At 38.0% G+C, this 26,058-nt stretch overlaps 2 protein-coding genes across 3 annotated transcripts in view; one reads left to right on the forward strand and one right to left on the reverse strand.

Moving 5' to 3' along the window:
• Nucleotides 1-12,786, forward strand: part of LOC130233579 (IQ motif and SEC7 domain-containing protein 2) — a 120,684-nt gene extending 107,898 nt beyond the window's left edge. For both annotated transcript variants that reach the window (XM_056463691.1, XM_056463692.1), the window contains exons 10-15: nt 15-140; nt 2,205-2,304; nt 2,951-3,112; nt 4,987-5,178; nt 6,715-6,764; nt 7,365-12,786. In XM_056463691.1, the coding sequence (XP_056319666.1) occupies nt 15-140; nt 2,205-2,304; nt 2,951-3,112; nt 4,987-5,178; nt 6,715-6,764; nt 7,365-8,915 (2,181 nt within the window). In that variant the 3' untranslated portion in view covers nt 8,916-12,786. The remainder of the gene's footprint in view (nt 1-14; nt 141-2,204; nt 2,305-2,950; nt 3,113-4,986; nt 5,179-6,714; nt 6,765-7,364) is intronic.
• Nucleotides 12,787-12,873: 87 nt separating this feature from the next.
• pdzd4 (PDZ domain containing 4) overlaps nt 12,874-26,058 on the reverse strand; it is a 33,692-nt gene continuing 20,507 nt past the window's right edge. The window contains exons 3-8 of the mRNA XM_056463693.1: nt 22,247-22,536; nt 22,054-22,144; nt 20,073-20,171; nt 19,907-19,969; nt 18,746-18,847; nt 12,874-15,701 (exon numbers count right to left, since the gene is read on the reverse strand). Coding sequence (XP_056319668.1) covers nt 13,749-15,701; nt 18,746-18,847; nt 19,907-19,969; nt 20,073-20,171; nt 22,054-22,144; nt 22,247-22,536 — 2,598 coding nt within the window. The 3' untranslated portion in view covers nt 12,874-13,748. The remainder of the gene's footprint in view (nt 15,702-18,745; nt 18,848-19,906; nt 19,970-20,072; nt 20,172-22,053; nt 22,145-22,246; nt 22,537-26,058) is intronic.

Below are 26,058 nucleotides of genomic sequence, written 5' to 3' on the forward strand. Positions count from 1 at the left end.
GTGTGTGTGTGCAGGTGCTCTCTCTGCCTCACCGCAGGCTTGTGTGCTGCTGTCAGCTGTATGAAGTCCCAGACCCCAATCGACCCCAGCGGAGTGGAGTTCACCAGCGGGAGGTCTTCCTCTTTAATGACCTGCTAGTGGTGAGTCTTCACTCAGCCAATAAAGGCCTAATTACTGAAAGAAACAAAAAAAAGAAATTCCTTCCTTTTTGGTTAGATTAATTGTGCCCATGCATTAATTATCCACTTTATTTTGCTGTGCAGAAGGATGTTTTTGTTTTTCTTGTGAATGCGTGAGCTTCTGATTCATTATCTAAAGTTATAGGTTTTTAACTGCACTCTCAGAAAAAATGTACTGAAGCTATCATTGGGATGGTATATTTTGTACTTTTTTTAGGCACTGATATGTACCTTTAATGTTCCTTTATGGACCTATTTGGTACAAATGGGTAGTTTTTGAAAAGACCCCAGTCATACCTTATATATATTTTTAAAGTGTGGAAGAATAAGAAATACCAGTAAAAGGAAACAAATGGTGTGTTTAAAATAATGGGTCAAAATAAATGTTTGTGAAATCAGTCAGCATAACAAGCTGTTTTGTACAGCCGAATGAATAAAAGTGGATGAGACTTGAAGTCTTGATACATTTATTAAAGGGCACCTATGATGAAAGTCTTCTTTCGTAAGCTTTTTGGACAGAACTGTGTGTAGGAATAGTGTGTCCACAGTCATATTGGAGTGATAGAAACACAATAAGTATCTTTTTGAAATTTCCTCATGTTTTTAAAACAGTGCTTGTTTGTAATAAAGACAGTAAAATCGTTATGTAATTCAAGACCACAGCCGCATGATGTCAGTATAATTATAAAAGAAGATGCTTCAGTCTCAGTTTAGGTTAAATCAGGTTTATTTTGTACATTAACATAATAGATGTCCGTACAGCAGTGGATATTAACGTGTGTCTTGGTGCATTTGTGTGCAAAACAGTGCAAAGCTAAACGTTTGAACTTTATTACAACATTGCATATGACTCATCGTTGCAGAAAGGCTTGAATTAACTCCTCAAAAATATATAAAATTACAGTTGGGAAAGTTCTGACTGTGCTGTTTATTTATGTGAAGGCTACACGCACCAGAAACAGATATTTGATACGCATGTGGGAACAGTGGGCAGGGCGAACTAGCTCGTTTGCAATAAAGGCACAGGCAACAAAAATGATTTAAAAAGGTATAATAAATAATCAAATGGGTATTCTGAGCTGAAACTTTACAGATACATCCTGGAGACACAAAAAAGACTTATCTTAAAAAAGGGCTAAAATAGGTGCTCTTTTAACAATGGCCGCATGATCTTTTGAGAGAAATAAGGTGAATATAATAGTACAATATTTGCATTTTTAAATGAATGCAAAATGTATACATGTGCTATATCCATTAAAAAGTCAGTAAGAGTATACAAACTATATTTTTGATTCACATGTAGTTTGACATAATTCACTTTCTTATATTTATAATTAATTTTAAATAATTTTAAACTTTAATTTCTTGTTTTATAAATGTAAGTACGTTCTGATTTACAAATAGAAAATAATATTGTGAAAATCATCTTGAGAATTATTCATTCATTCATTTTCCTTTAGCTTAGTTCCTTATTTATCAGGGGTCACCACAGCGGAATGAACCGACAACTTATCCAGCATATGTTTTACGCAGCAGATGCCCTTTCAGCCACAAACCAGTATTGGGAAACATACATACAATCTCAAATTCATGCACTCATACACTAAGACCAAATTTGTTTACCCAATTCACCTATAGCGCATGTCTTTGGACTGTGGGGAATCTTGAGAATCATATATGGATATATTAGACATCTGCCAGTGATTGGTATTGGCCAATAAAAACAATAATCAGAATAAGCAGATTAGATCCTGCCAATCATAAGAGTACAGAAAAATACATTGGGTTTGTGCATTGTGTAAAAAAATTTATTTATTTTTATATTAGCAGTGGTGAGCTTATAAAGTAATACATTTTCTTTACACACAGCACAAATGCATTGCGTTTTGATTGGCAATGGAAGTTATAAACAAATCATACAGAAATTCAGTGAAGTGTGTGCAAGCTTTTCAGTGTGTAGTATGTGTATGTGTAATTATCATAACTACACTTAACGCCTAACATCCCTTCTGTTCCTGACTGCAGGTAACGAAGATCTTTCAGAAGAAGAAGACGTCTGTGACGTACAGTTTCAGACAGTCTTTTCCCCTGGTGGAGATGCAGGTTCATATGTTCCAGAACTCCTGTAAGTATATTCATCCCTCCATCTGTCTGACCATCTGTCCCTCCTTCTTTATTTATACTATCACTCCATTCCAGTTGGTTTACACACTCTGCTTTCATCCACTCCATCAATCCATCTCTTTTTTCATTAGCCTTTCCTTGCTGTTGTGTAGGTGGTGTTTTGGTTTCATATACTGTATGAAGCAGAAAAAGACAACTATCTGTAAATCCTCACTGTCACCTCAATTCTGTTGATCTGTTCTCTGTTTATATTAATTAATATTAATAATGCTAATAATATTCATAAAAATGCTTTAGTATGTCAGGTGTGTGATACTAAAGTAACAACATGAAAAACAAAATAAAATGTTTTAAAAAATCATTTAAAAATAATTTTTACATTTATAACATACATGAATTTTTCTGAAAACAGTAAATCAAGTACATTTTCAAGATTTTCGCACTAGAAAACGGCAAAAATACAGCTTATTAAATGATTTTTTGTGGTTAGTTTTAGTTCATTACTTGTGTGTATCTGTGCATTTTGTCAGAATGAGGATCTATAACTAATTACATGATGCACAGCACATCCCCTTTTATCTGGGTCTCTCTCTAATTGACTGCATTTACCCTCTCTCTCTCTCTCTCTCTCTCTCTCTCTGTCTCAGACTATGCTCACGGTATTAGACTGACATCAGCAATGCCTGGTGCTGAGCGTAAGGTCCTGATTGTGTTTAATGCACCCAGCCAACAGGACCGAACGCGATTCACCAGCGACCTGCGAGAGAGCATCGCTGAGGTGCAGGACATGGAGAAATACCGTGTAGAGTGTAAGAAATCACTTATTATTTTATGTTGTTTTGCATGTGACAAATCAAAAACACAAGGTTCTTTTCCTGAAATTTGCTATGTGGCTGATAAATTAATACCTAGGTTTAATGTTCATTACCATGGTAGAATACAATATGTTTTACAAAAAGATAAAAAGAAAACATAAGAAACATATTAAATTATTTATCACATATTACCATAATTATATATATATCTGATTGACTGATAGCCGTGCGATATTCTGCAACTTGATATCACAACTTGTACAGCCTCTTCACCATTCTGTATTACTCCGCACACATAGAGTGACAGCAGATCAATAAACTCACTACAGATTGACAGATATTGCAGCTGTTGGACAACATAATGTTCTTTTGAGCCTTTTTAGGTGAGAATGTAGTTGTTTAGATTGCAACTGTGCAGTTTATTTATAAGGATAGTGCCTATTTTAAATATTTATAATTTCGGAGATACAGCGTATTGGCGGCCATTAGCCTGACATTGAAGAAAGCAAAGACGATTGACATTGTCCATCCAGAAGATGGCGACAGAGACCACATAATAAGCTTTAAGAGGAGAAAAACTGATCATTTCTAACAACAGCTGATCAAATCATTATTAAACTGGTAAGAGACGTTCTAAGTCAATCACTCTCTTTTGTATGTTGTAGTACTGTATTTATACCATATAATTGTATTGTATTGTATTGAGTGTGAGATGGGACTCACACATCAGGAATGTGTCAATTTTGTGTTGGCTACTCTTTGTATAACTCTGAGTTACTGTTTGATAGGCCATCTTTTTGTTTCTAATGAGTCTCCTGTTTTCGTTACTGCAGACTAGTTCAGTAAACAGAAAGAAAGAAGAAATGTCTACGTGCTTAGCGTTTTTCCTTATCGCAAACTCTACAGTAATCTGGTAGTGTTTGCTTTGTTAATTATTGTGATCTCCCAATCAAGCAACCAAGAAATACTGGGAAATCTCTGTAGACTGATATCATTTCATGCCGTTCAGCCTTATAATCTTAAAATGTCAGCAAAATCACCTGTTTTGTCATCACTTTAGACATTACGCTAGAGAATCGTTCAAATGCTAGCTCTAAAGTGACGCTTGTGAAGTAGCAACGGTTTCTGCTGTTCTGACGTCAGCTGCAGATGTGAATGAATGGCAAAAGAAAGAAGTCCCTCATACAAAAGGGATTTTTAGACTCTCTGTGTTTAATTTTTTTATATGCAAGATTATGTCATCAAACTGATGTATAAATGCAATATCACACTCGTAGCAGTGCGATATGGCTGTATATTGTCACTGGTGGGGCACCAAAGCACTCAGCCTGTCCACGCCTTCCACCGGTGCCGATTTACAGCCATATCGCACTGCTACGAGTGATATTGCTCATATATATTTTCAGATTTAAAAAAATGATTTTTGAAAATATATATTTAACAATATAGTTTTGCCTAATTATCTGCTTAGAAAATAAATTAACATATGACTTGATATCTAAAACATCTAAAGCAAGAAACATCCTTATAAAATAAATAAAATTAAACATAAATAAATGCAAAGCTGATCTGGACCCATTGCGAAAGCTCTTCTTGATGGTCACTATAGCAGACAAAACTCAATGTATTTGTATAGCTGTGCATAATTTGTACTGTTGTTAGTAATATATATTTCTGATACCCCAAAATATTTCAAAGAATCACATTGTAAAATAGTTTATTTTAAATAATGGATACTTCAGATCTCCTCCCGCTCCTCCATTGTAAGGACATGTATTTTCTTGACCCTGAAATGTATGTGAAGTATCTATTTTATTGAGCCTCACTGTTTCAAAATATAATTGACATGTATTTAAAATGTGTTTCAGCTGAGTTAGAGAAGCAGAAAGGTGTGATGCGTCCAGGGCTCATGAGCGGAGAAGTGAGCAGCGTCGGTGGAATGAAGACTGAGGCTGTGAACGGCACTCTGGGAAGGCCCAGCCTGGATGACACATATGCAGCAGGAGAGGGGCTTAAACGGACGGCGCTTAGTTCTTCACTGAGAGACCTCTCTGAGACGGGTACAACACACATTCACACGAGAAAACTGCACACTATTTCAACAGCAGCTCTCATATTCTGTCAGGAATGCAAATAAAATTTAGCATGGAGCATTTTTAGGCATTATGCAATAATATAAGCCAACTGGGGAAAAACATCTGGTTAAATGCCAGTTGTTGGTGTGTCAGTATGTAGGTAATGCAATGCTTAGATTGAAGGTAGAATGCAGTCAGTTAAATAAATTGTTTAAACTAAAAGGGATTGTTCACCCAAAAATTGTGTTTTTCTGTTCTTAAAACAAAAGAAGATATTTTGAAGAATGTTAGAAACTAGTAGCAATTGCAATCGGAAAAATACCATGAAAGCCAATGGCTAGATTCCTTTTCTGTTCCATAATCTCAAACAAATGATGTGATTATAATGACCTAATTTCGTGTTAGTGCCAAGTCTGTTGATATAAAGGAGATTAGCAGATGGTATCTACATTTTAGTCATCCAGTAATTATATTCTATTTACCAACGTTATTGTCAAAATGCATGTTATTTATAGTGATAACATCAGCTTGCTATCCGGTAGCCTAGACAACAGAATTTGTCATGTTATTTTACATTTATCATTATTGGCATAGACATTGCTGGGTATACGTATACAGCATAAATCTTCTCACAGAATACAATATGTTCAGATGTTTAAGTTGTAACACTAAATGCGATGCAGTGCAGCATTTTTTTCAGCATCACTGATATACCTGAGACAGATTTTGAAGGTTGTAAATAAAGAATGACATCTCGATGACTGATTGTTTACCAGAAAGGCCTGAGCTGGCTTATCAAAGACCAGGACATAGTTGTCCATTTAGCCATTATGGATGCTTCATTCATTTTATTATGTTTAATGATATGGGTATTTAAAAAAGACAATTTTCACTGATTCACTTACCATATGAATTTATTTTGAATCTTATTACTTGACAGGCTTATCTAAAACACTGACATAATAATTAGTTCTATTAGCTCTAGTTTTAACTATGAATTAATATATGTATTAATGTTTGCTGTACTGTTGAAAGCTCTTAACTTTGTCATTGTTTTTTGTTATTAGAATATGTATTATTAATATTTAAAAATTCACTGCAGTTTATGCTGAAAGGTTTTCTGTCTTGAAATTCTGAACTTCTGAAATGACATATAGTTTGGCAGACACTGCCCTCTAATGGCACATTATGTCCTTGCATAAAGCTTTTAGTACAGTGGTAAGGAATAGCATACTCATATACCATTTCTTCTGTTTATTACTACATTCCAGATTTGTTAGAATCAATTTCTTCAGTCAGTGCATAAAACACGTTTTTACACATTTGTGAAAAACTTGCAGATTTAAATAAGTTTAGCTTTGTTTAGTGATGTGAAGTTAAGTTTGTTTAGAAAACAATGAACAAAATGTATAGATTGTTCATGTTAAATCGATCAGTCGGGGTCAAACATTTTATGGGTTGTTGGAAAATGTTTCCTTCATGGTTTTTGACCCTGACCTTGCTATGCTTGGTTGGGTGCAGGAAAGCGAGGCCGTAGAAACAGCGTTGGCTCTTTGGATAGTACCATTGAAGTAAGTCAGGAAGATCTAACTGCTTGCCGTCATATTAAAATGGAATGATCTTTATCACAGCTTTTTCGAATGCATGAGCCTTGAATTTGTGATTGTTGTGTGATCAAGTGGAGCATGTTTTTATTGTATAAAAAGGGTAATAGGTGTATGTTTTGCATGTGATCATGGTTAATATGCCTAATGCAGCTGCCACTAACTTCTATTAAATGCATGCCTTGATTGAGGAAAGAAAGAAAGCTTTGCTTAATTATTTATTTGCCATGCGGCTTGTTTAATAAGACGCTGACATTTTTACTTTGGCAGAATGTTTAGAATTTGGATCTTCACAGTCCAAGCGATGTGTGTATAGTGATGTTGGATGTCTTGTGTGCATGCATATACATTTAATTATCAATATGTTGTGTATATCTTAATGGTATCTTAATCTTGTACAAATATATATATATATAGCTTGTATCCTTAAGCATGTATATGTACATGATTATTTTTTTATTGTAATCAAGGCATTCTTGACGCATTTTTATTGCTTTCAACAATGTTTATCTACACAGAATTCCAGTGTCATGACTGTCAGACTTTGTGTTTTTATGCACACTGTAGGGATCCATCATTAACAGCCCTCAGCCGCATCAACGCTTACCCATGGGGGGTGCCGTTCCTGGCTGCTACGGGCTGGAAGACTACCGGCCTCACCGCCCCATCCTGAGCCCCGGAGTAGGGGTGGGGGGTGGGCCGGGGCAGCTTCACAGTGCAGTAGGCAATATGGTGGGAGGCTCTGGCGCCAGCGATCGAGGTGGGGGGCCGGGGAGCAGTTCTGGAGGGAGCAATTCCGGTTCATTCCTGGGCTCTCTTTTTGGGAGCAAGCGCGCCAAACCCCCTGCTCCCCTTATTCCCCCCGGGCCACACTACCCAGCCCCCGTACGACCTCCTACAACAGGAGGACCCCCGCCTCCATCTCCCTCCGCCCTCAGCCAGTCAGATCCCGGTGGGCCATCCAAGATTCAAGCGCTCCATGCTCAGTACTGTCACAACAACTTTGCCCAGCCTCCACCCCCCTACCACCATCACCACCGGTACCACATGCAAGTGGCCGCCCCTGGCCATCCACCCGCTATTCATCCTCCCTCTATCCATCCTCCCGCTATGCATCCATCCAATATCCATCCTCCCGCTATGCATCCATCCAATATCCATCCTCCCGCTATGCATCCATCCAATATCCATCCTCCTGCTATGCATCCACCCAATATCCATCCTCCCGCTATGCATCCACCCAATATCCATCCTCCCGCTATGCATCCACCCAATATCCATCCTCCCGCTATGCATCCACCCAATATCCATCCTCCCGCTATGCATCCACCCAATATCCATCCTCCTGCTATGCATCCACCCAATATCCATCCTCCCGCTATGCATCCAACCAATATGCACCCTCACTCTGTCCATCCTCCCGCTATGCATCACACGCTACAACGAGGGTCCCTCCCAAGACGGGGACCGGCCGCTCCTTCGCACCCCCAGCTCCAGCAGCAACTGTCCCACCACGCTATGCAGCAAGGCCGCTATGGCAACATGGCCTGCACCCCTCCACCTCTGTCCCCGCATTCACCCCATTCTCCCGTAGGCCCTTTCAACTTCTACCACGTGCATGGAAATCCAATACGCCTCGCGCGAGTGCCTGGACCTACAGGCAAGCTTCCTCTTACCCTGTCTCACTCTCAACCCCACCCTCACGCCCACTCCCACGGTCACTCTCATACCCACAACCATCTCGTCCACGTTCACAGTCCCCACCCCGAACTCCATCACTCCGGCCAAACTCATTTCGTTTTCTCGCCGCCCCCTCAGGCGCCGTCCGCCATCACAGCCCGGCACATACCGCAGGGCGTCTCCCACTACATACCACAGTATCCGCCCCTCTCATCCATCCCACCTCCCCCACCACACTCCCCATTACCTCCTCCATCGTCCCCACACACCCCTCTCACGCCTCTCACCCCACTCTCCCCGCTGGCCCCGCAGCTCCCGGGACCCATGGGGGCGCAGTCTGGCGGCCCAGGGGGCGGAGGAGGAAGTGGAGCCAGCAACAGCAGCACGGTCGGCAGCTCCAAATCCAAACCTATCAACCGTATCAGCACGGTGGTGTGAGGGTTAGCCGCGGTAGAGGGCGCAGGGTCCCAACGCGGAGAAGCCGGAGCACAGGCAAGAGGAAGCACACCAAACTCAGACTCTGTTACTTCCACATCAGCTTTCCTCATGTGTAAGAGCAGGAAACCTAGCCGGCTACACGCTCATTGCTAGCTTGAGCGACCTCTTGCTGTTCGCCGCCATTCCAAACAAGGGTTGTGTAACAGCGTCAAATCTCCGACAGAAGATCTGAGAAGCCTAAACGGGACAATGGTGAAGCAGATGAAGTGTTTTTTAAGTAGACAGTTGAATATTGCGTGCATCGCTGCCAAAGGAAGAGATTACAGGGGGAAAGGGGGTGCCAATTTAAGACTGGAATTTCAAAGACCAAGTTTGACTATACACAAGGTGAAATAGTGAACTCTTTAAACACTCTACAAGGATACCAGAAAAAAAATGAGTGCAAAATATAAAAGAATTCCATACATAGTCTTTTAAGTTTCCATGCGTCTCAGATGACAATCATTTCAGGGTCTGTCAGAAAATATTTGCTTGATACATTCCTCAGAATTGTCAGAGTTATTCCTCAGCATAAAAAAAGCGCCAGCATGCACTTAGAGGGATGCCAAACACTTTTGTAATTCTGTTAAAAGACTTTTCTTTCGCCTTGTGAGTGAAGGAATAAGTGGAAACTTCTACACAGTTAAAACAAAATCATCATTATTTTAAAAGTATTTGAAGAATGTTTATTTTTTTTGCTTGTTTTTTGTCTTGAAGAGGCTGGGCATCAGGTTTGCAATAAGTCAGCCATAACAGTAAAAAACTCTTTTTTAAAGACCTCAGTGAAGTCATGATGTCATTTTCGCCTTTTCGGTTACTAAACAGAATGTGTAGAATGAGAATATATTTGCTAGATATTGTATTCATTTTTGCTGTTATGAAACACTATTAAGTAAACAAACCTAAAAACATCATACAAAGGAGTCGTGACTGATAGAAAGCAATCAGGACTGGAATAGACTGAAAATCAGTGCTGTCTCTGTTTATTTCCTGCCACCTGTTACCTCAGCATTTCTCTTTCCCGTTTAGCGCTGCCATTTCACTTTTATTTAGACTAAAGCTCATAATTCTATGACCAATGAAACATTTTTTGGCAATTCATTGCATAACCTTAGTGCCTACTGAAAAGGTTTGTCATTGGAGGTTCTGGTTCAGTGATTATGCTATGTTAACACCTGGATGTTTTCCTCTTGATGACCTGTTGAAAGAGCAGGATGTTTATAGCATCGTTGAAAGTTTCAAATGAATTCTGTACTTATGGACTTGGTTTTGTACAGTTTCAGCTTACAAAGAAATCTCTAGAAGTAATCGAGTTTTAAAAAGGACATCTGGATATGGGGGATTTTAAAGGACGACTTTTATTACTATTACGATGTCAAATACTACTGATATAATTCTTGCTATTTTTGGTGTAAAAGCTACTACTAATATGATACCTGGATATGTTTTAGCAGAGTGCCGTGCCGAGTGTTTTCTAAGAGCTTTTTTGTTTTGTTTTGTTTTTTAGACGAACAAGCTAGCTTTTTTTTCCTCATGTAAAATCAATGTTTAGCGAACTAATTGGACTGCTGATTTCAGGTAAATGTTTTGCAGCAAGTTTTTGAAACTATATTATCCACATAAAAGCTGTATGATTGGTGTAAAACTTGTCATTGCCAGAAGCCATACACACTTGAGCAACTCGCTCTTGTAATATTGTGAATTAACGCCGAGTTGCATGTCCAGTGTCAGTGCCCTCTTATTTTTTTATAGAAACGCGTGTTTAGGGGACCTATATTCACACACTCATTCACACTGGGAAGCTTAACAGCATCTTTAAATGTGAAGATCTTATTGCTGAAAGTTTCTGATTTTGCACATTCACAAGTTAAAGATCATCAGTGCCTAGGATCCAAAGCTCCAAAACCATCTGCGTCCTTCCAAACAGTCCATTTCACTTTCCTAACCTCGCCTCTTTGACAACCAAAATGGGCCATTCTCTCACCATTAAGCGCAATCATGCACAGTATTACACAATAGTGATGTGTTTGAGTTATTTTTATACTAACAAAATTGTAACAAGTCCGACAAGGGTGAAAATAAATATGAATCTCTGCTGCTAGGCCCAGCTCTTATCTTGTTGTTTAGTTTTATTTGCCTACACATGGTCAAACTACAACGCTGTTTATTCAGGTGATGGATTCCGGTACTTCAAATATGCTAGCGTTATCAATAACTGGAAATCGTAAGGCCCTTGAAGACAAACAGGAAGTCCATATCTCTCACAAGCTGTGGTGTAATCTGAATCTAGAGGGCCGTTCACTATATTTCACAATTTTCTCTTATAACGGGCAGTTTTCCTTCGCTTTAACTCTAATGCTTTGCTCTTGTGCTTGTATTAACAGTCCTGAGTGCTGGGGCATGCTACACAAATAAAGCAGAGACGTCTGATGTTAAAAAAAAATGAAATAAAAATCAATCCAGTAGTTTTGAGATGCGTGTTCTGGTTTCTGGACATGCTGATGTCTTGCGCCACCGTGCCCCGTGTTGCATGTCTGCACTTAGCTGAATGATGCTGTATAAACCTGAATGTATATATTAGCTGATATAAATATGCCATATTTACTCTGCACTGGACTGGGGTATCAATATCTGGCTGGGAAGGGGAACCATTGTTTACATTTTACGGACCTGAGGGTGGGGAGGGGGCTTGGAAGGAATTGTAATTGTAAAATTGTATCAGTATGTGTGTGTAAGAGAAGTTCCTATATTTAAAATGATTCATTGTATGAAGTTTTATTTGTATATATGTATGAGGTTTCAGTGCAGAACTAATTCAGAGAAATTATGTGATAATTTATTGCTCTCATTCTATAAAACATGTTCTTGCTGTTGGACACTTGTTTTTATTATTGGTATTTTAAATTTTTTGATGGACTATTGGGCTGTTTTACTTTTATTTTGGTGTGTGAACAGTGTGAATGTGTATGTTGAGTGCATCCAAATAATGACAAGTTTATTTTGAGCATACAAAATGGTTTTATTTGTCTAAAATTGAGTATTTTTATATCATCTCAGTAATGCAAATAACCACTCAAGAACTAATGCACATTACACATTGTATAATTAGGACTATTGAAATCAATCAACAGGTACCATTATGAGTATAACTGCAGATTTCTACATTTTTATCTAACACCAAGACAGAAATGGCAAATGATCTGGGTAAAATCCTCTGGTCACATACATTTGTAAACTGAGAAACGGAAGTTCTTTGTATGTTTTTGACATGTACAGTTTAAGCAAACCATAGACAAAGTCATGCAAAATTAGTTTTGCTATAAGCAGTTGACTCGAATTTTCAAACTGACTAAAACTCCCCTGCAGGCACACAATGTCAACAGAATGTCATGTTGACGTATCCCAACATTGTGGGGACATTGGATTTTGTTTGGAAATTAAAATCGGGTTGACGTCAGAACCCAACGTCAGGCAGACATCAATGTCCAACCTAAAATCAACCAAATATCAACGTCATTTGACATCGTTATTGGATGTCAAAATGACGTTGCTCTAAGACGCTGGCCAGACATTGAATTTTGGTCACCTGACGTCATGACCTAAATCTAACCTAATATTAACGTCTTATGATGTTGTGTGCCTGCTGGGTCTTAAGGCCGATTTCTACAAAACCTTCAAACAGTTTTAAACACTTACAAATATGCTGACAAATTTGTATATCATTCCTTTGTGAACAGTTTCTCGAGTATTCGCTACTCTGTTGTGTAAACCACTTCAGGTTAAATGTTCCTAATAACAGTATATTAAAGTGTACAATCTGTTTAATCTTTAAGCTGGTTATATTTCATAGGATTCCAGAGTGTTTGTGCTTTCCCTTTTGCTGGTGATCAGTATGTGTTCGCATTAGGCCACATAGGGTTGTGAAAATATCTTCATGATGATGACTTGGGGCATTGATAAGAATGATCTTACATTCGAAATTAAAAAAGCATAATGTGGATTACATTGTGCTTTTGTCATATTTGGGTTATCATGAGCAGTACAGGACAAATATGTAAACAGACCATCATAAACAAACAGTACAAATGTTCAGCACCACATCTCTGTAGGAAAGTTTACCATGATTGTGTCTGCACAGGTTAAGCACTTTTATGATCTTGACTTATTATTTCATCCATGAAAATCAAAAATTCAATTGTATTGGAAGTGATTGTATGAATTCAATTGTGTTTGCTTGCAATGAGTAGAGGAGAGTGACTTAACAATTGTCCTGCTGTAAGTCCACATTTGTAATGTGTGCATTGTGCTACTGTGTCCATTCAGTCAACATTCATAATCTGTAAGAGTGCCTTTGTCACTCAGCCATGTGCTTTCGCCAGTTTAAGTAGAAATCCTCAAAAATCAGATGCTTGACCCCCCGATAAGTGTCAGTAATGCCACTTTAAGAAGTAATATAATGTGACATTCATTAATCAAGAAAATCCAACCAAGCATTTTATTTGAAGGTTACATTTACTTTAAGCATAAGATATTAAACTTGAGAGAATTCATCTTTTATATTAGTTTGAGTATAAACCTTTTAAGAACAATAGATCAATTTCAGTTAAACCTTTTATCAAATAAAGGTCTTGTTTTATTTTAATTTTAAGCACTCATTAAAAAAGATGTAACATTAAACGGCATGGTAGACGCTAGACTTTGTGCAGCCATAATAAAGTGGACAGATGAACCCTGAAACAGTTCTACAAAGTAAGAAGAGCTATAATTCCCTGTTGTCCTTAGCATCTTTTAATTTCAGACTGTGGTAACAGACAGAAGAGGGTTATACACCTTTGTCCCATCTGGTGACCGAGATCCATGTGCCAAAAGCTCTTGGATGGTGATCCAGTTGTCCAGTATGCGTCGGTTGCGTTTCTTGGAGCTCTTTTTCTGACTGAGCTCTAATATTGAGGCTAAGTTCTGACCTGATTCCGACTGGCTGTCCTTGCCCACGTCCAGACCGTGATCTCGCAGATAATCCAAGCGACTCTGGATCATGAACTCTCTGCGTCTGCGCTGCTCTCTGGCTTTTAGCAGCTGTTGCTTGCGCTCTTCTTTGCTCCAATAACGTCCCATCTTCATTTCACTCACTGCGTCATCGTCAGTTGTCATTCCACTACGCTCCTCGCGGATCTTCATAGCTCGGGCCTTCAAAAGCCGGTCTCGGACTGGACGTTTGGCCACATATCGAGTCCCATCGCTTCTTATCTTCACCTTCCACTCCATGCGTGGTGAGGCAGGGGAAAGTGGCAAAGGTAAAGCCAAAGAAAGCTTCACTGGGCTGGGGTGAGGTAACGACCCCAAGGTGTTATTACCATGTCCCTCACGGTCACTGCCTCCAATTGGTGTCTCACTTTCTCCTTCCACGGCTCTATCCAAAGGTCCAGAGCTTTCAGAAAGTGAAGATCCCAGATGCATGCAACTCTGGTAGCGTTCTGGAGTGAAGCAATTGGAATGACGGCGTCGAGTGAAGTAAGGACTTGACTCTGCACTACGACCACCATTCCTGGTATGATTGTTCACCCTAGAACTGCTGCTCTGCGTCATCCCATCAGGCATTCGACGGACAGTTCCTTCTCTTGAGAGTGAACAGAACTTCTGATTCATAGGGGTGATAGTCTGAAACTTCTTGTAGCTGCTTGGTGAATAGGTACTGTTAAGGCTTGCTCGTCCCCTTTCGCTCCACATGGGCCGATCCCTGTGTCTGCTTGGCAGAGGACTTGTGGACTCGTCTTGCTGAGAAACTGGAAGTCGATGTTCACTCACCATGGGTGTGCTCCTACAACTCTCTCCGCCAGTGTTGTAAGCACTGGTGCTGTCCTTGTCTGATCGTTCTTTCTCAGGAAGTTCATTAATGTCAGATAACTCATGCAACGGAGACCCCTGAGGTTCTGCTGACACCCGGCCAGATGTTTCTTCCTCCATCAGCCAGGCTTTCAAACAGCGCTCTCTTAGCTGCTGCATCTTCTGTGCTCGTAGAATGTTTCTGCACTTAAACTCAAGGTGTCTCATTTCCTCTTCGAGAAGTGCCATCTCGTGTGGAGTCAGGTTCTCATTACTGTTCTCATCCAGAGTCTCTTCCTCCTCCCTATTCTCATCTTGCTCATGTCTCTCTCCATCTTTCTGCTGCTCTTCTTGAACCTGCTGCACTTTTTTAATCCTCTTCTCATAACGACATTTGATTTCCAGAAGCTGCTTGTACCTCTCACATTCCTCCTCTGTCAGGCCTGGCATCACCATCCCGCTGACGGGATCATGAAGGTACCCTCCACTTACACTTCCACAGTCCAGCGAGTCTGTGCTGAGGTGGAGCTCTCGGAGAGGGAACAATGGAGATGGTGTCTCACTTCCTCCTCCACCACCCCTACCGGGTCTAAACTTGCGCAAGCTACCAGGCGTGTTGGTGGCATTAGTGTTGGTGGCGCTGGTCTGCTCATCACCCAGAAGGATGTCATGCTCAGAAGACTCTTCATTCTTTGTGCTTTCATCTGTTCGGCCAACACCACTATCTAGCTCTTGACTGTTGTTGAGGGTTGCTAGGCTGAGCATGGGTGTCTCTCGATGTAAAGCTTCCTCAGGAATGCCTGCCTGGAGTCTCTGTTGGCGGAAATGGTACAGTCCGGGCAGAGTGGCAGTATTAAGGGTGTCCACACTCATGCCTACAGGTAACTCACAATCAAGCTCTTCTGGGTCCAAATGAGTGTCAGTCTGGGCGAAAGGCACAAAAAGAGCAAAGAGTGAAGAAAGTAAAGAGTTGGTAGTTTACATAACAGTATTGTTATAAATGTAAAACATGCAATACTACTTATGACCACTAGATGGCACAGTATGTATACTTGTTTACACTTTGAGCAACATTTTCAGAAGTAAAGCAACACAAGGATTACAAGGATTAAATAAATGTTATTTAGAGTGATTTATTCTTGTTCATTTGTAATAATTATCTTATATCAAGCTAAAAATTAAGACATATAGATATATACAGCTTTTGTGTTTGCTTCTGCTTTCCCTGAATATGTTTGTCTACATTTGGTAGCCAGTAATTGATTGTAATTAACAAATGATGATTATATTTCAGAGCAACATTTTTTTAATAGTCTTTCCGTGACACTTCTTAAGCGTCTCTCTCTCTCTCCTCTTAATTTACTCAGTCTTCCCTCTCTTCCCATCCCATTTCTCCATCACTATCTCTCATTCTCTCTCCTGATCTGACAGCTCTCTTGTTTCTGCTCTTCAGTTTGTCATTAATCATTTTGTGTTGCTGGGAGGGTATTTGTAGAATGAAAGATACAAAATGGCCCCCTTTTTGTTCTGATCTTGTTAGTGCTGTGCGTTGGCTGGAATGAGCTCCCTCTTTTATTCATTAGCCTACGGCTCTGCTCATGATAGATGATTTTTGCCGGCTCCACACAATAACCAACAGCCATTTTTTTCAATATCTCCACTAAGTCGCCAGGAATTGCCGAAAAATTGATGATACAAAGTAATACATTTCAAGAATCATATTTACAGCTCTGAATTGGTGCTCATTTAGGACTGTTCATATAGAAGTAGAGCGAGAGTAAAACGCAATTTAACCTGATTAAGTATAATATTATATTAACTTTCACAGAGATGAGTGTAAGATTTAGGTCAGATTAATGGCTTCTGCTTGTATTTTTCTCATTTGTGAGACACTAATCAAATAAATAATGACTGCAGCAGTAGTAAGTAAATTCATGATAGGGTGTGGAAAGTGCAAATCTGCAAATTTATAAAAATTGTTATAGATACCAACAAATATATACATATACACTCACCGGCCACTTTATTAGGTACAACTGTCCAACTGCTTGTTTACCCAAATTTCTAATCAGCCAATCACATGGCAGCAACTCAATGCATTTAGGCATGTAGACATGATCAAGACAATCTGCTGGAGTTCAACATGAAACAACATGAAAGCATGGATGCATCCTGCCTTGTATCAATAGTTCAGGCTGGTGGTGGTATAATGGTGTGGGGGACACACAAGTTTCTTGGCACACTTTGGGCCTATTTGTTCCAATTGAGCATCGTGTCAGTGCCACAGCCTACCTGAGTATTTTTGCTGACCATGTCCATGCCTACTTGATGGCTACTTCCAGCAGGATAACACGTCATGTGAATCATCTCAAACTGGTTTCTTGAACGTGACATTGAGTTCACTGTATTCAAATGGCCTCCACAATCACCAGTTCTCAATCCAATAGAGCACTTTTGGGATGTCGTGGAACAGGAGATTCGCATCATGGATGTGCAGCCAACAAGTCTGCAGCAACAGCGTGATGCTATCATGTCAATATGGACCAGAATCTCTGAGGAATATTTCCAGTACATTGCTTAATTTATGCCATGAAGGATTAAGACAGTCCTGAAGGCAAAAGCAGGTCCAACCCAGTACTAGTTAGGTGTACCTAATAAAGTGGCCCATGAGTGTATACAGCCACATCAGATGCATTAGTTTATGTCCTTGGAAAAGGCTGACTTGAAAAAAATTTCTGCCTAGTATACCCTACTCGTACCCCTTGATTTGATCTCTTTCTCTCTCAAACCTTCCATCAATTCTTTCAATTACTCTCCCTTCTTTCTAATGGTGCATATTCTGTAAAGCAGCTTTGTTCCCTCTCACTCTTCATCTCCTTGTGGAATAGTGTTAATGGAACTGCCACAAATCCTTGACGCCCATCACTAAGAGTGATCACATGATTGAGACATTGAGTGATGTGAGACTTCTGTTTCCCTTCCTTCAGCAAAATAAGCCATTAATTTTAGGATATGCTGTCGTTGGGGACACAGTGGGTCCATTAACTTTGCATGTGCCTCAAAAAGCCTATTTTTGTGCATGTGAGTGTGTGTACTGGAATTGTGCGTGCCTAGAGAACCGTTTTATTGCTCAGGCGATGTGAGGATGATTTCGTGAAAATCATAGTTATATTGCATTTCAGTGTCTGCTTTGTCTCCAAGGGTTTCCCTTAGCTTTCCTTATATAGGAGATAGAAATATACTTTAAAAAGTATAGGAATTCTGGTAGTTGGTACCCAGAGGATAGTAAAGAGAAGAGAGAAGGACCTTTGAAGTTGCTACAATTTGTGTTAGTATTGAAGAATCTAAGGATTTAGAGTTTAGTATCCTTGTGTGTGTTGTTGTTTCAAGACAACCACCATTAATTTGTGTTGTGTTTTATTTTCATTTATTTATATTAATTTATTCTTCATTTAATTATTTTATTTAATCATATGATCATTAGTCATTAATACAAATATCATTTTATTGATCATTAGTTAATGATTTGATTATGATTATTGGTTATTATTTGTCATTTTATTATGTTTTTATATTTTAATTATTGCTTAATCATTATTTCATTTTTCCTAATTGTAATAATCTTATGACTGTGTGGATTTAAGTGACACGTGTTGTCCTGGTTAATAAAGATGCCACAAACCAGAATCTTACATAAAGTCAGCAGTGTCTGTTCAAATATAAAACTGTGATCTAACAGTAGATAATGGTGTTAGTTAGGTAATTATTTTTTATGAAACTAGTTAATTTGGATTGTCATATTGAAAAATAATAATAATAATGATAATAATTCATATATATATATATATATATATATATATATTATATTCTAAACATTTTACATAACATTGTTGGGAACACAAAAATGATCATAAAAAACTAAAAAGGTGTTGAATAAAAGTTCTCTATTGCATGTTATATGCCTTTACCTCTATCTCTGGTCTGGCCAGCAGTAAAGAGAAGTTGGTGCTGTCTTCACGGGTCAGGATGGCCACTGCTTCCTCTCGGTTTTGGACTTCTATCCCATTTATCTAATGTGAGACAGAGAATAACTTGAAGCCATGCATAAACATAAAAGATCAGGTCTATTCTAGTGGTGTAAAGAGTACTGAAAAATTATACTCAAGTAAAAGTACCACTACTTGCCCAAAACTGTAGTTCAAGTAAAGTATCTGTTGTAAAAATTACTCAAAGTAGGAGTAAAAAGTAGCCATTTTACAAGTACTCAAGAGTAATGAGTAGTGAGTACTACACTGTGAAAGGTTTAAGTTTTTACATGCTATTTGTGCATGTGTGTGTGTGAAAATGTAACATTCTGTAGTGCATTTAATTGTTGTTTAAGGCCATTTGGTGATTTCAGTCATACTGTAGGCATTCATCATCTTCTCATCAGTGAGATGCAGTCTTTCGGTCATTGTGTGTAAAAATCTTTAAAGTTTTTAATTCTTCCAAACGGTTTGCTACATTTATAAAGTGCCCATGTCTTGAGGTTTTTCAGTAAAATGCGATTTACTTTGTATGAGATATTTGATTGGACAAGAATCACAGGACTGATTTTTCTACTCAGCCAATCCCCATAGAGAAGATAAAATAGAGCAATGACTGCAGATTGAAGGAAAATAGTGGAGTAAAAGTACCAAAACAGCACTAAAAATGTACTCAAGTGAAAGTAAAAGTACACATTTTTAAAACTACTTCGTAAATTACAAATCCTGAAAAAACAATGTATTACAGTCATTTCAGTAGTTGTAATTTGTTACTTTAACCACTGGTCTTTTTCTAAAATAATATACCACCAAATCATCAGTGTTCATGTTTCATGAGCCCTTTGATAATGAATGTGTCAGTGTCCCATCAGAATCCAGAATAAATGAAGAACTTGTCAAGACAATGGAAATGTGACACTTTGTGTTTGCTGTTCTGTAATTATTCTCCAGAGCAATTACGTGGGCCATGCTAAAAGTCACAGCAATTATCGTCTCGCTTGTCTCGCTTGACCTGTGTCCCAGATGAACAATGACACAATCATGTCAGTCCATTTGTGATTATTATCCTTTCTCTCTAACAGCACATCTGAGCTGTAAACATACCTGTAATATCCGATCTCCCTTCCTGATCCTTCCATCTTTTGCTGCTATGCTGTTTGGATTCACCTAAGTTAAACAGTCAGCTTGAATATCTCATTTGAATATTATGTATAACACACTGTTGTTCTGAGCACTGAAATAATTTATCTGGCCTGATGTGTTAACTCACCTCCCCAACGTAGATGCCTTGGTCATCCTCCTCGTCCGTCCGGTAACAGACTGTTAGCCCCAGTTTATCTTGCTGACTCGACTTATAGAGCTCCACCTCCTGACAGAGACAGAGAGGAAGAGCTGCTCATGGGGCAAAGATTAAACCCTCTGCTTTAAAGATGCAGCCAGCCAACGCAGATGTATGAGGTGCTGCTGGCTGTGCTATTGTGTTGTAATGTTGCTTTTTTAAACACATAAATATTGTACCTTAGAGTGTGAAAGAAACAGCATATATTGTCTAAATTTTAATTTGGCAACTCATTAAGATTCCAGTACAAGCAGATTTACTTTTTCTGCGTTGACAGGTTTTAATCTTTTATTATAATATACATTCAATGGCCAATTTATTAGGTACACCTGTCCAACTGCTCGTTAACGCAGATTTCTAATCAGCCAGTCACATGGCAGCAACTCAATGCATTTAGACATGTGGACATGGTCAAGACAATCTGCTGCAGTCAAACCGAGCATCAGAATGGGGAAGAAAGGCGATTTAAGTGACTTTGAACGAGGCATGGTTGTTGGTGCCAGATAGGCTGGTCTGAGTATTTCAGATACTGCTGATGTACTGGGATTTTCACGAAGGCTACAATTCACACATGCTCACCAAAATTAGACAGTAGAAGATTGGAAAAACATTGCCTGGTCAGATGAGTTTTGATTTCTGCTGCTACTTTTAGATGGTAGGGTCAGAATTTGGCATCAACAACATGAAAACATGGATCCATCCTGCCTTGTACCAAAGGTTCAGGCTGGTGGTGTAATGGTGGGGGGGATATTTTCTTGGCAAACTTTGGGCCCATTAATACCAACTAAGCATTGTGTCAACGCCACAGCCTAACTGAGTATAGTTGCTGACCATGTCCATCCCTTTATGACCACAGTGCACCAATCTTCTGATGGCTACTTCCAGCAGGATAATGTGCCATGTCATAAAAGTACAATTCTATACATATCGGTACTGTAGGTAAAAGTGAGTTTTGGATGAATAATATTATTGCCTTTATACTGTATTTCAAATCTACGGAAGTTCTAAGACTAAGATATTTTTTCTCTCTTGTTTTCCCATGATCACAACTTTATTATCTTGTGATCTCGACATAAGAACTCCTTTACTGGTGATTGAGACTTTTACTTTTGACCTTTATTTTTACTTTACAATCTCTAACAAAAAGTTATTTTCTTGTGATCATGACTTAATTTTCATGTGATCTCGACATGACAAAAAGTTGTTTTCTCGTTGTTGTTTTTTTTTTTGCTTTTTATTTATTTATTTTTTATTATTATTATTAGAAGTAGCAGTAGTAGTAGTAGTCGTAGTAGTAGTAATATTTGAAAAAATACTTGAATGCATGGCCTCTATTCCATATAAATCTGACCTGAATCCTAAAAACATATTGTATGGCTCAAAATGATAGAAATTATTTTTTTTATGACAAAAACATGAAAGTATTAAATAAGGATCATGTTCCATGAAAATATTTTGTCAATTTACTACCATAACTATATCAAAACCCATATTTAAATAACTATATAATAACTGCTAATTTGAACAACTTGAAAAGATTTTCTCAACGTTTAAATTTTTTGAACCACCAGATTCCTGATTTTTATGTGTCTTGTATATGTCATAATTTTTGTGTCTTGGCCAAATATTGTCTTATCCTAACAAAGATAAATGTAAAACTTATTTGTTCAACTTACAACATAGATCTCAATTTCCAAAAAATATATATTTGTGGTTTTGTGGTCCATGTATACAAATATTGTATTACCATAATAAAATGTTTGTGTTTTACCGTAATATCCATACTTTTTAATACATTTCTTTAAGGTTTTCTTATTGTAAAATAATCAAAGTTATACCGTTATACTTATTTAAGTTTGACTCATTATTATTTGTTCAATGGAATGTTATTATGATTTGTTGGTATTCCCACCTCATATTCTAGCTCTTCTTGTTGATCCGCCTCATGGTTGGTCACACTGAAGTAGTCGTTTGTATCGCTATACTCTTGCCCCAGAGAACCACTGTGAAAAGAGACACAATTCTTCATAACGTTTTCAGCACATGTAACATTCACAGCTCTACACAAGCAGTAAAGAGATTAAGAGAACGTTGAAGACTCTCACAGCTCATTCATTAGGTATGGATCCACCAGCGGGGCAAGAAGAGGGGAGTGTGGAGGCTTTGGTGATCCACTGCTTAAATAAGAACCTCTGTCCCCATTCAGGAAGTTCTGGAAGCTGATGTCAGTTTGTGTGCCGTTGTCCACACAGTCTGTGATGGCCATGAGTCGAGCCTGGCCGGCGGCGGCACCCATCCTCCTCCTGTGCCCCTTCCGCACCACCTGAAGCAACAGAGGATCGTGAGGCTGGCCATCCTTGTCCTGGGACAGGTGAGATGTTCTTCTGCCTTTCAGCTGCATTCAGTGAAATGCAAGAAATGGTTACTATATAGGGTAAATGCCACTGCAATTCAGTTTTTAAGATTTCAGTTTTGCCTTTTTTTGTTGCATCTTTGTTTGAATTTTCATTATTATCTTTACGTGAATGAATCTAATGTTACTGTACATTAGATACTGTACTCCAGATTAATTGATTTTACATCTTGAAAATATGACCTAATTATGATTTTTTTTTCTCCTGAAAATGTCCTCTGAATAACTAAGCAACATGTCTGCCACCCTTGTTCTGACCAACTAATATAAAAACATTAGAATACATCCCTCTATCAGTGGTAATTAAATATAATGACAACTTTGTTAATGTCACATCAAACCATGCAAATGTATTATTTCTGTTTGTTCCTTATTACATTACATTTAGTCATTTAGCAGACGTTTTTGTTCAAAGGGACTTACAATTGAGGAGGTATTCAGCGATTCAACAAGAAGAGGCAATACATACAGGCAATATAAAAGAATTGATAGGTTAAATACAGCCATTCAGAGGTACATAATAGTTCACTGCACTACAATGAAATGGTAAGGTTTAGAATCTATTCTAAATCTATACATATTTTACCTCATTAATATGATTAAAAGTACATTCTGAGTGACAAAGTTCAACATTCAATTTCAGACTATATATTATTTTATTTTCAAGATCTGAGATAAACTATCTGCTGCTGATTTCAATATGGCAATAAATGTCATGTGAAATGGTACTCCCATTGGTATCATTTAACATTCAATAAAGCACATAATCAGTGCTTGAAGTGATCATTGTCATAGAAGTTTATGTCGTTGTTCAGCCGCAAGAAATAGAGATCATTTCAAAAATAACAAGCTCAGCTGAAGGTTAGGACATGGAAAGATATTGTCACGTCATGTGTAGTTATGTTTTAGGCTTGATAATCAGGCAAGCTCACTCCTTTTGGTGTTGCCAATCTGGCAACCTGCATTTGTGTGCAGTTGTCGGAGGAAGGGCTGGGTGAAAATTGTTTTGAATTTGGGGTACAAAACCTAGTTCAACCACTGGGTGTCAATCTTACACACTGCACCTTTAATTCAATTAATCTAGCTGCTTTGAAAAATATATATAATAGTGGTGGGCCGTTATCAGCGTTAACGCGAGACTCTTATTGCGCGATAAAAAAATATCACTGTTAATCTATTCTCAAAATTGGGTTGGGAGCTGGGTCTATTCTACGCAAGCTATGATGACTTTCACCTTGATATTTTAGCGTGGATGTATACCTGACTGGTGAGCCGTCTGACAACAAAGTGCCCTTCTGAATCAAATCAGCAGGATGCTTGACTTTAACCGCAGCTTGGCAGTTTCACTTTAACTACTAAACATTTCATTCATGCCCCGTGACAAACTGGGGTATTAGACGCAAATAAGGAGTAAGGACTGGTGAGAGTGTCATGGAATTTATTAACGCATAAGCAGAGAGGGGAAAGACTTTGAGCCGGAAATTGAACTTGGGTCACCACTTCGATAACTAATTTGAGAACTTTTTAAAAAGTGGCCAATAAATACAAAATCAATCATTTAAAATAATTTGAGAGGATGCCTACACCAAACTCCATCCCTAAGCTCATTAATCTTTGGGGGATGATAAATTGTATTATATATATATATATATATATATATATATATACGTATATATATATATATATATATATATATATATATATATATATATATATATATATATATATATATATATATATATATATACATCAAGATTGTATAAATTGAATGAATTAGCCTCTAAATCAAAAAGTTGTACATCGATGGATTTGTTCTTCAGTGTTTGGACTTTCAGCAGTGAAATTTAAACCACACTGAACTGAACTAAACTGAACTTCAACTCTGAAAACTGGACTGACACAGTTTTAATTTACTAGAACTTCTATGTTAAGCTGCTTTGACACAATCTACATTGTAAAAGTGCTATAGAAATAAAAATGAATTTAATTGAATTGGATTATAAATTGCAGTGAGATTGCGTTAAAACAGCCCTGTAGCCAGGAATCCTTGATGAGGATGTAATATAATGACACAAGCTCATATTTCCTGTGAAAACCTAGCAGTACCTCTGAAATTAGATAACATTATTACAAGGTTACCATTGTAGATGAGGCTGAGGTAAGGAGATAATTTTGACACTGTACATTACTTGTTCAAACATTGATTGAAGTTACAGACTGCACCTTTAAAATTTGATGCACTTATTTGTTGTCTAATCTGACACTTTGGGAAATGCTGAAGCAGCAAAGAGAGAATGAGGTGGGGAAGGAGGCAGATGTGGATATGAAAAATGAGTGGAGGAAGATAAATGCACATATAAGCAAAACTCAATAGATGCAGTTTTGCTCCTCCTTGGTGACACGTAACATTGCAAACCAGCAAAAATGGCAAGTGCAAGACAAGCAGGAGCTCTTCATCATCCAATCACAAACACAGAAAGAAAGAGGGAAATATGGTTCATTCACACCAAGAATGATAAGAATTCACATCTAAACACACTTCTATTTTAGATTTATTTTTGCTTTTATTATGATAGGACGGTAGATATGTTGACAGGAAGAGAAGTTGGAGAGAGTAGGGGGATGAGATTTAGAAAGGTCTCCAACTCTGAAGCCCAGTTTTGCTATATTCAGTTGAAGTCAGAATTATTAGCCTGCCTTTGAATAATTTTTTTTTTATATTTCCCAAATTATGTTTAACAGAGCAAGGAAATTTTCACAGTATGTCTGATAATATTTTTTCTTCTGGAGAAAGTCTTATTTGTTTTATTTCGGCTAGTATAAAAGCAGTTTTTAATTTTTTAAAAACCATTTAAAGGTCAAAATTACTGTATCAGCCCCTTTAAGCTTTATTTTTTCGATAGTCAACAAACCACCGTTATACAATAACTTGCCTAATTACCCTCTCCTGCCTAGTTAACCTAATTAACCTACTTAAGCCTTTAAATGTCACTTTAAGCTGTATAGAAGTGTCTTGAAAAATATCTAGTAAAATATGATTTACTGTCATCATGGAAAAGATAAAATAAATCAGTTATTAGAGATGAGTTCTTAAAACTATTATGTTTATAAATGTGTTAGGGAAAAAATCGTCTCTCCGTTAAACAGAAATTGGGGAAAAAAATAAACAGGGGGGCTAAAACTTCAACTGTATGTTGACACACTGACCACTAGGCTGTCAGCACCAACTAAACAAGTTCAATTTGGTCTGCCCCTTTGCTTGAGCTTTGTAAAAGCTGATTGGCTGTCAGTGATTTTATTACTGATCAGCTGGACATAATCATTCTGGGAGTTTTTCCAGTTGACATTTTCCGGAAATTCAAATGTCTTATCTTTATGTTGTTTATGTCTTTCTTTATTGTATTTTTATTGTTAGCGTGTTAGTTATCATGTATGGCATGCCCGATAACTATAACGGTAACAATGAGCTTTAGAGTGATATCACTGGCCCATCTGTTGCTTTAA

This window comes from Danio aesculapii, chromosome 8 (assembly GCF_903798145.1).
Source record: "Danio aesculapii chromosome 8, fDanAes4.1, whole genome shotgun sequence".
In the NCBI taxonomy this organism is placed as follows: domain Eukaryota; kingdom Metazoa; phylum Chordata; class Actinopteri; order Cypriniformes; family Danionidae; genus Danio; species Danio aesculapii.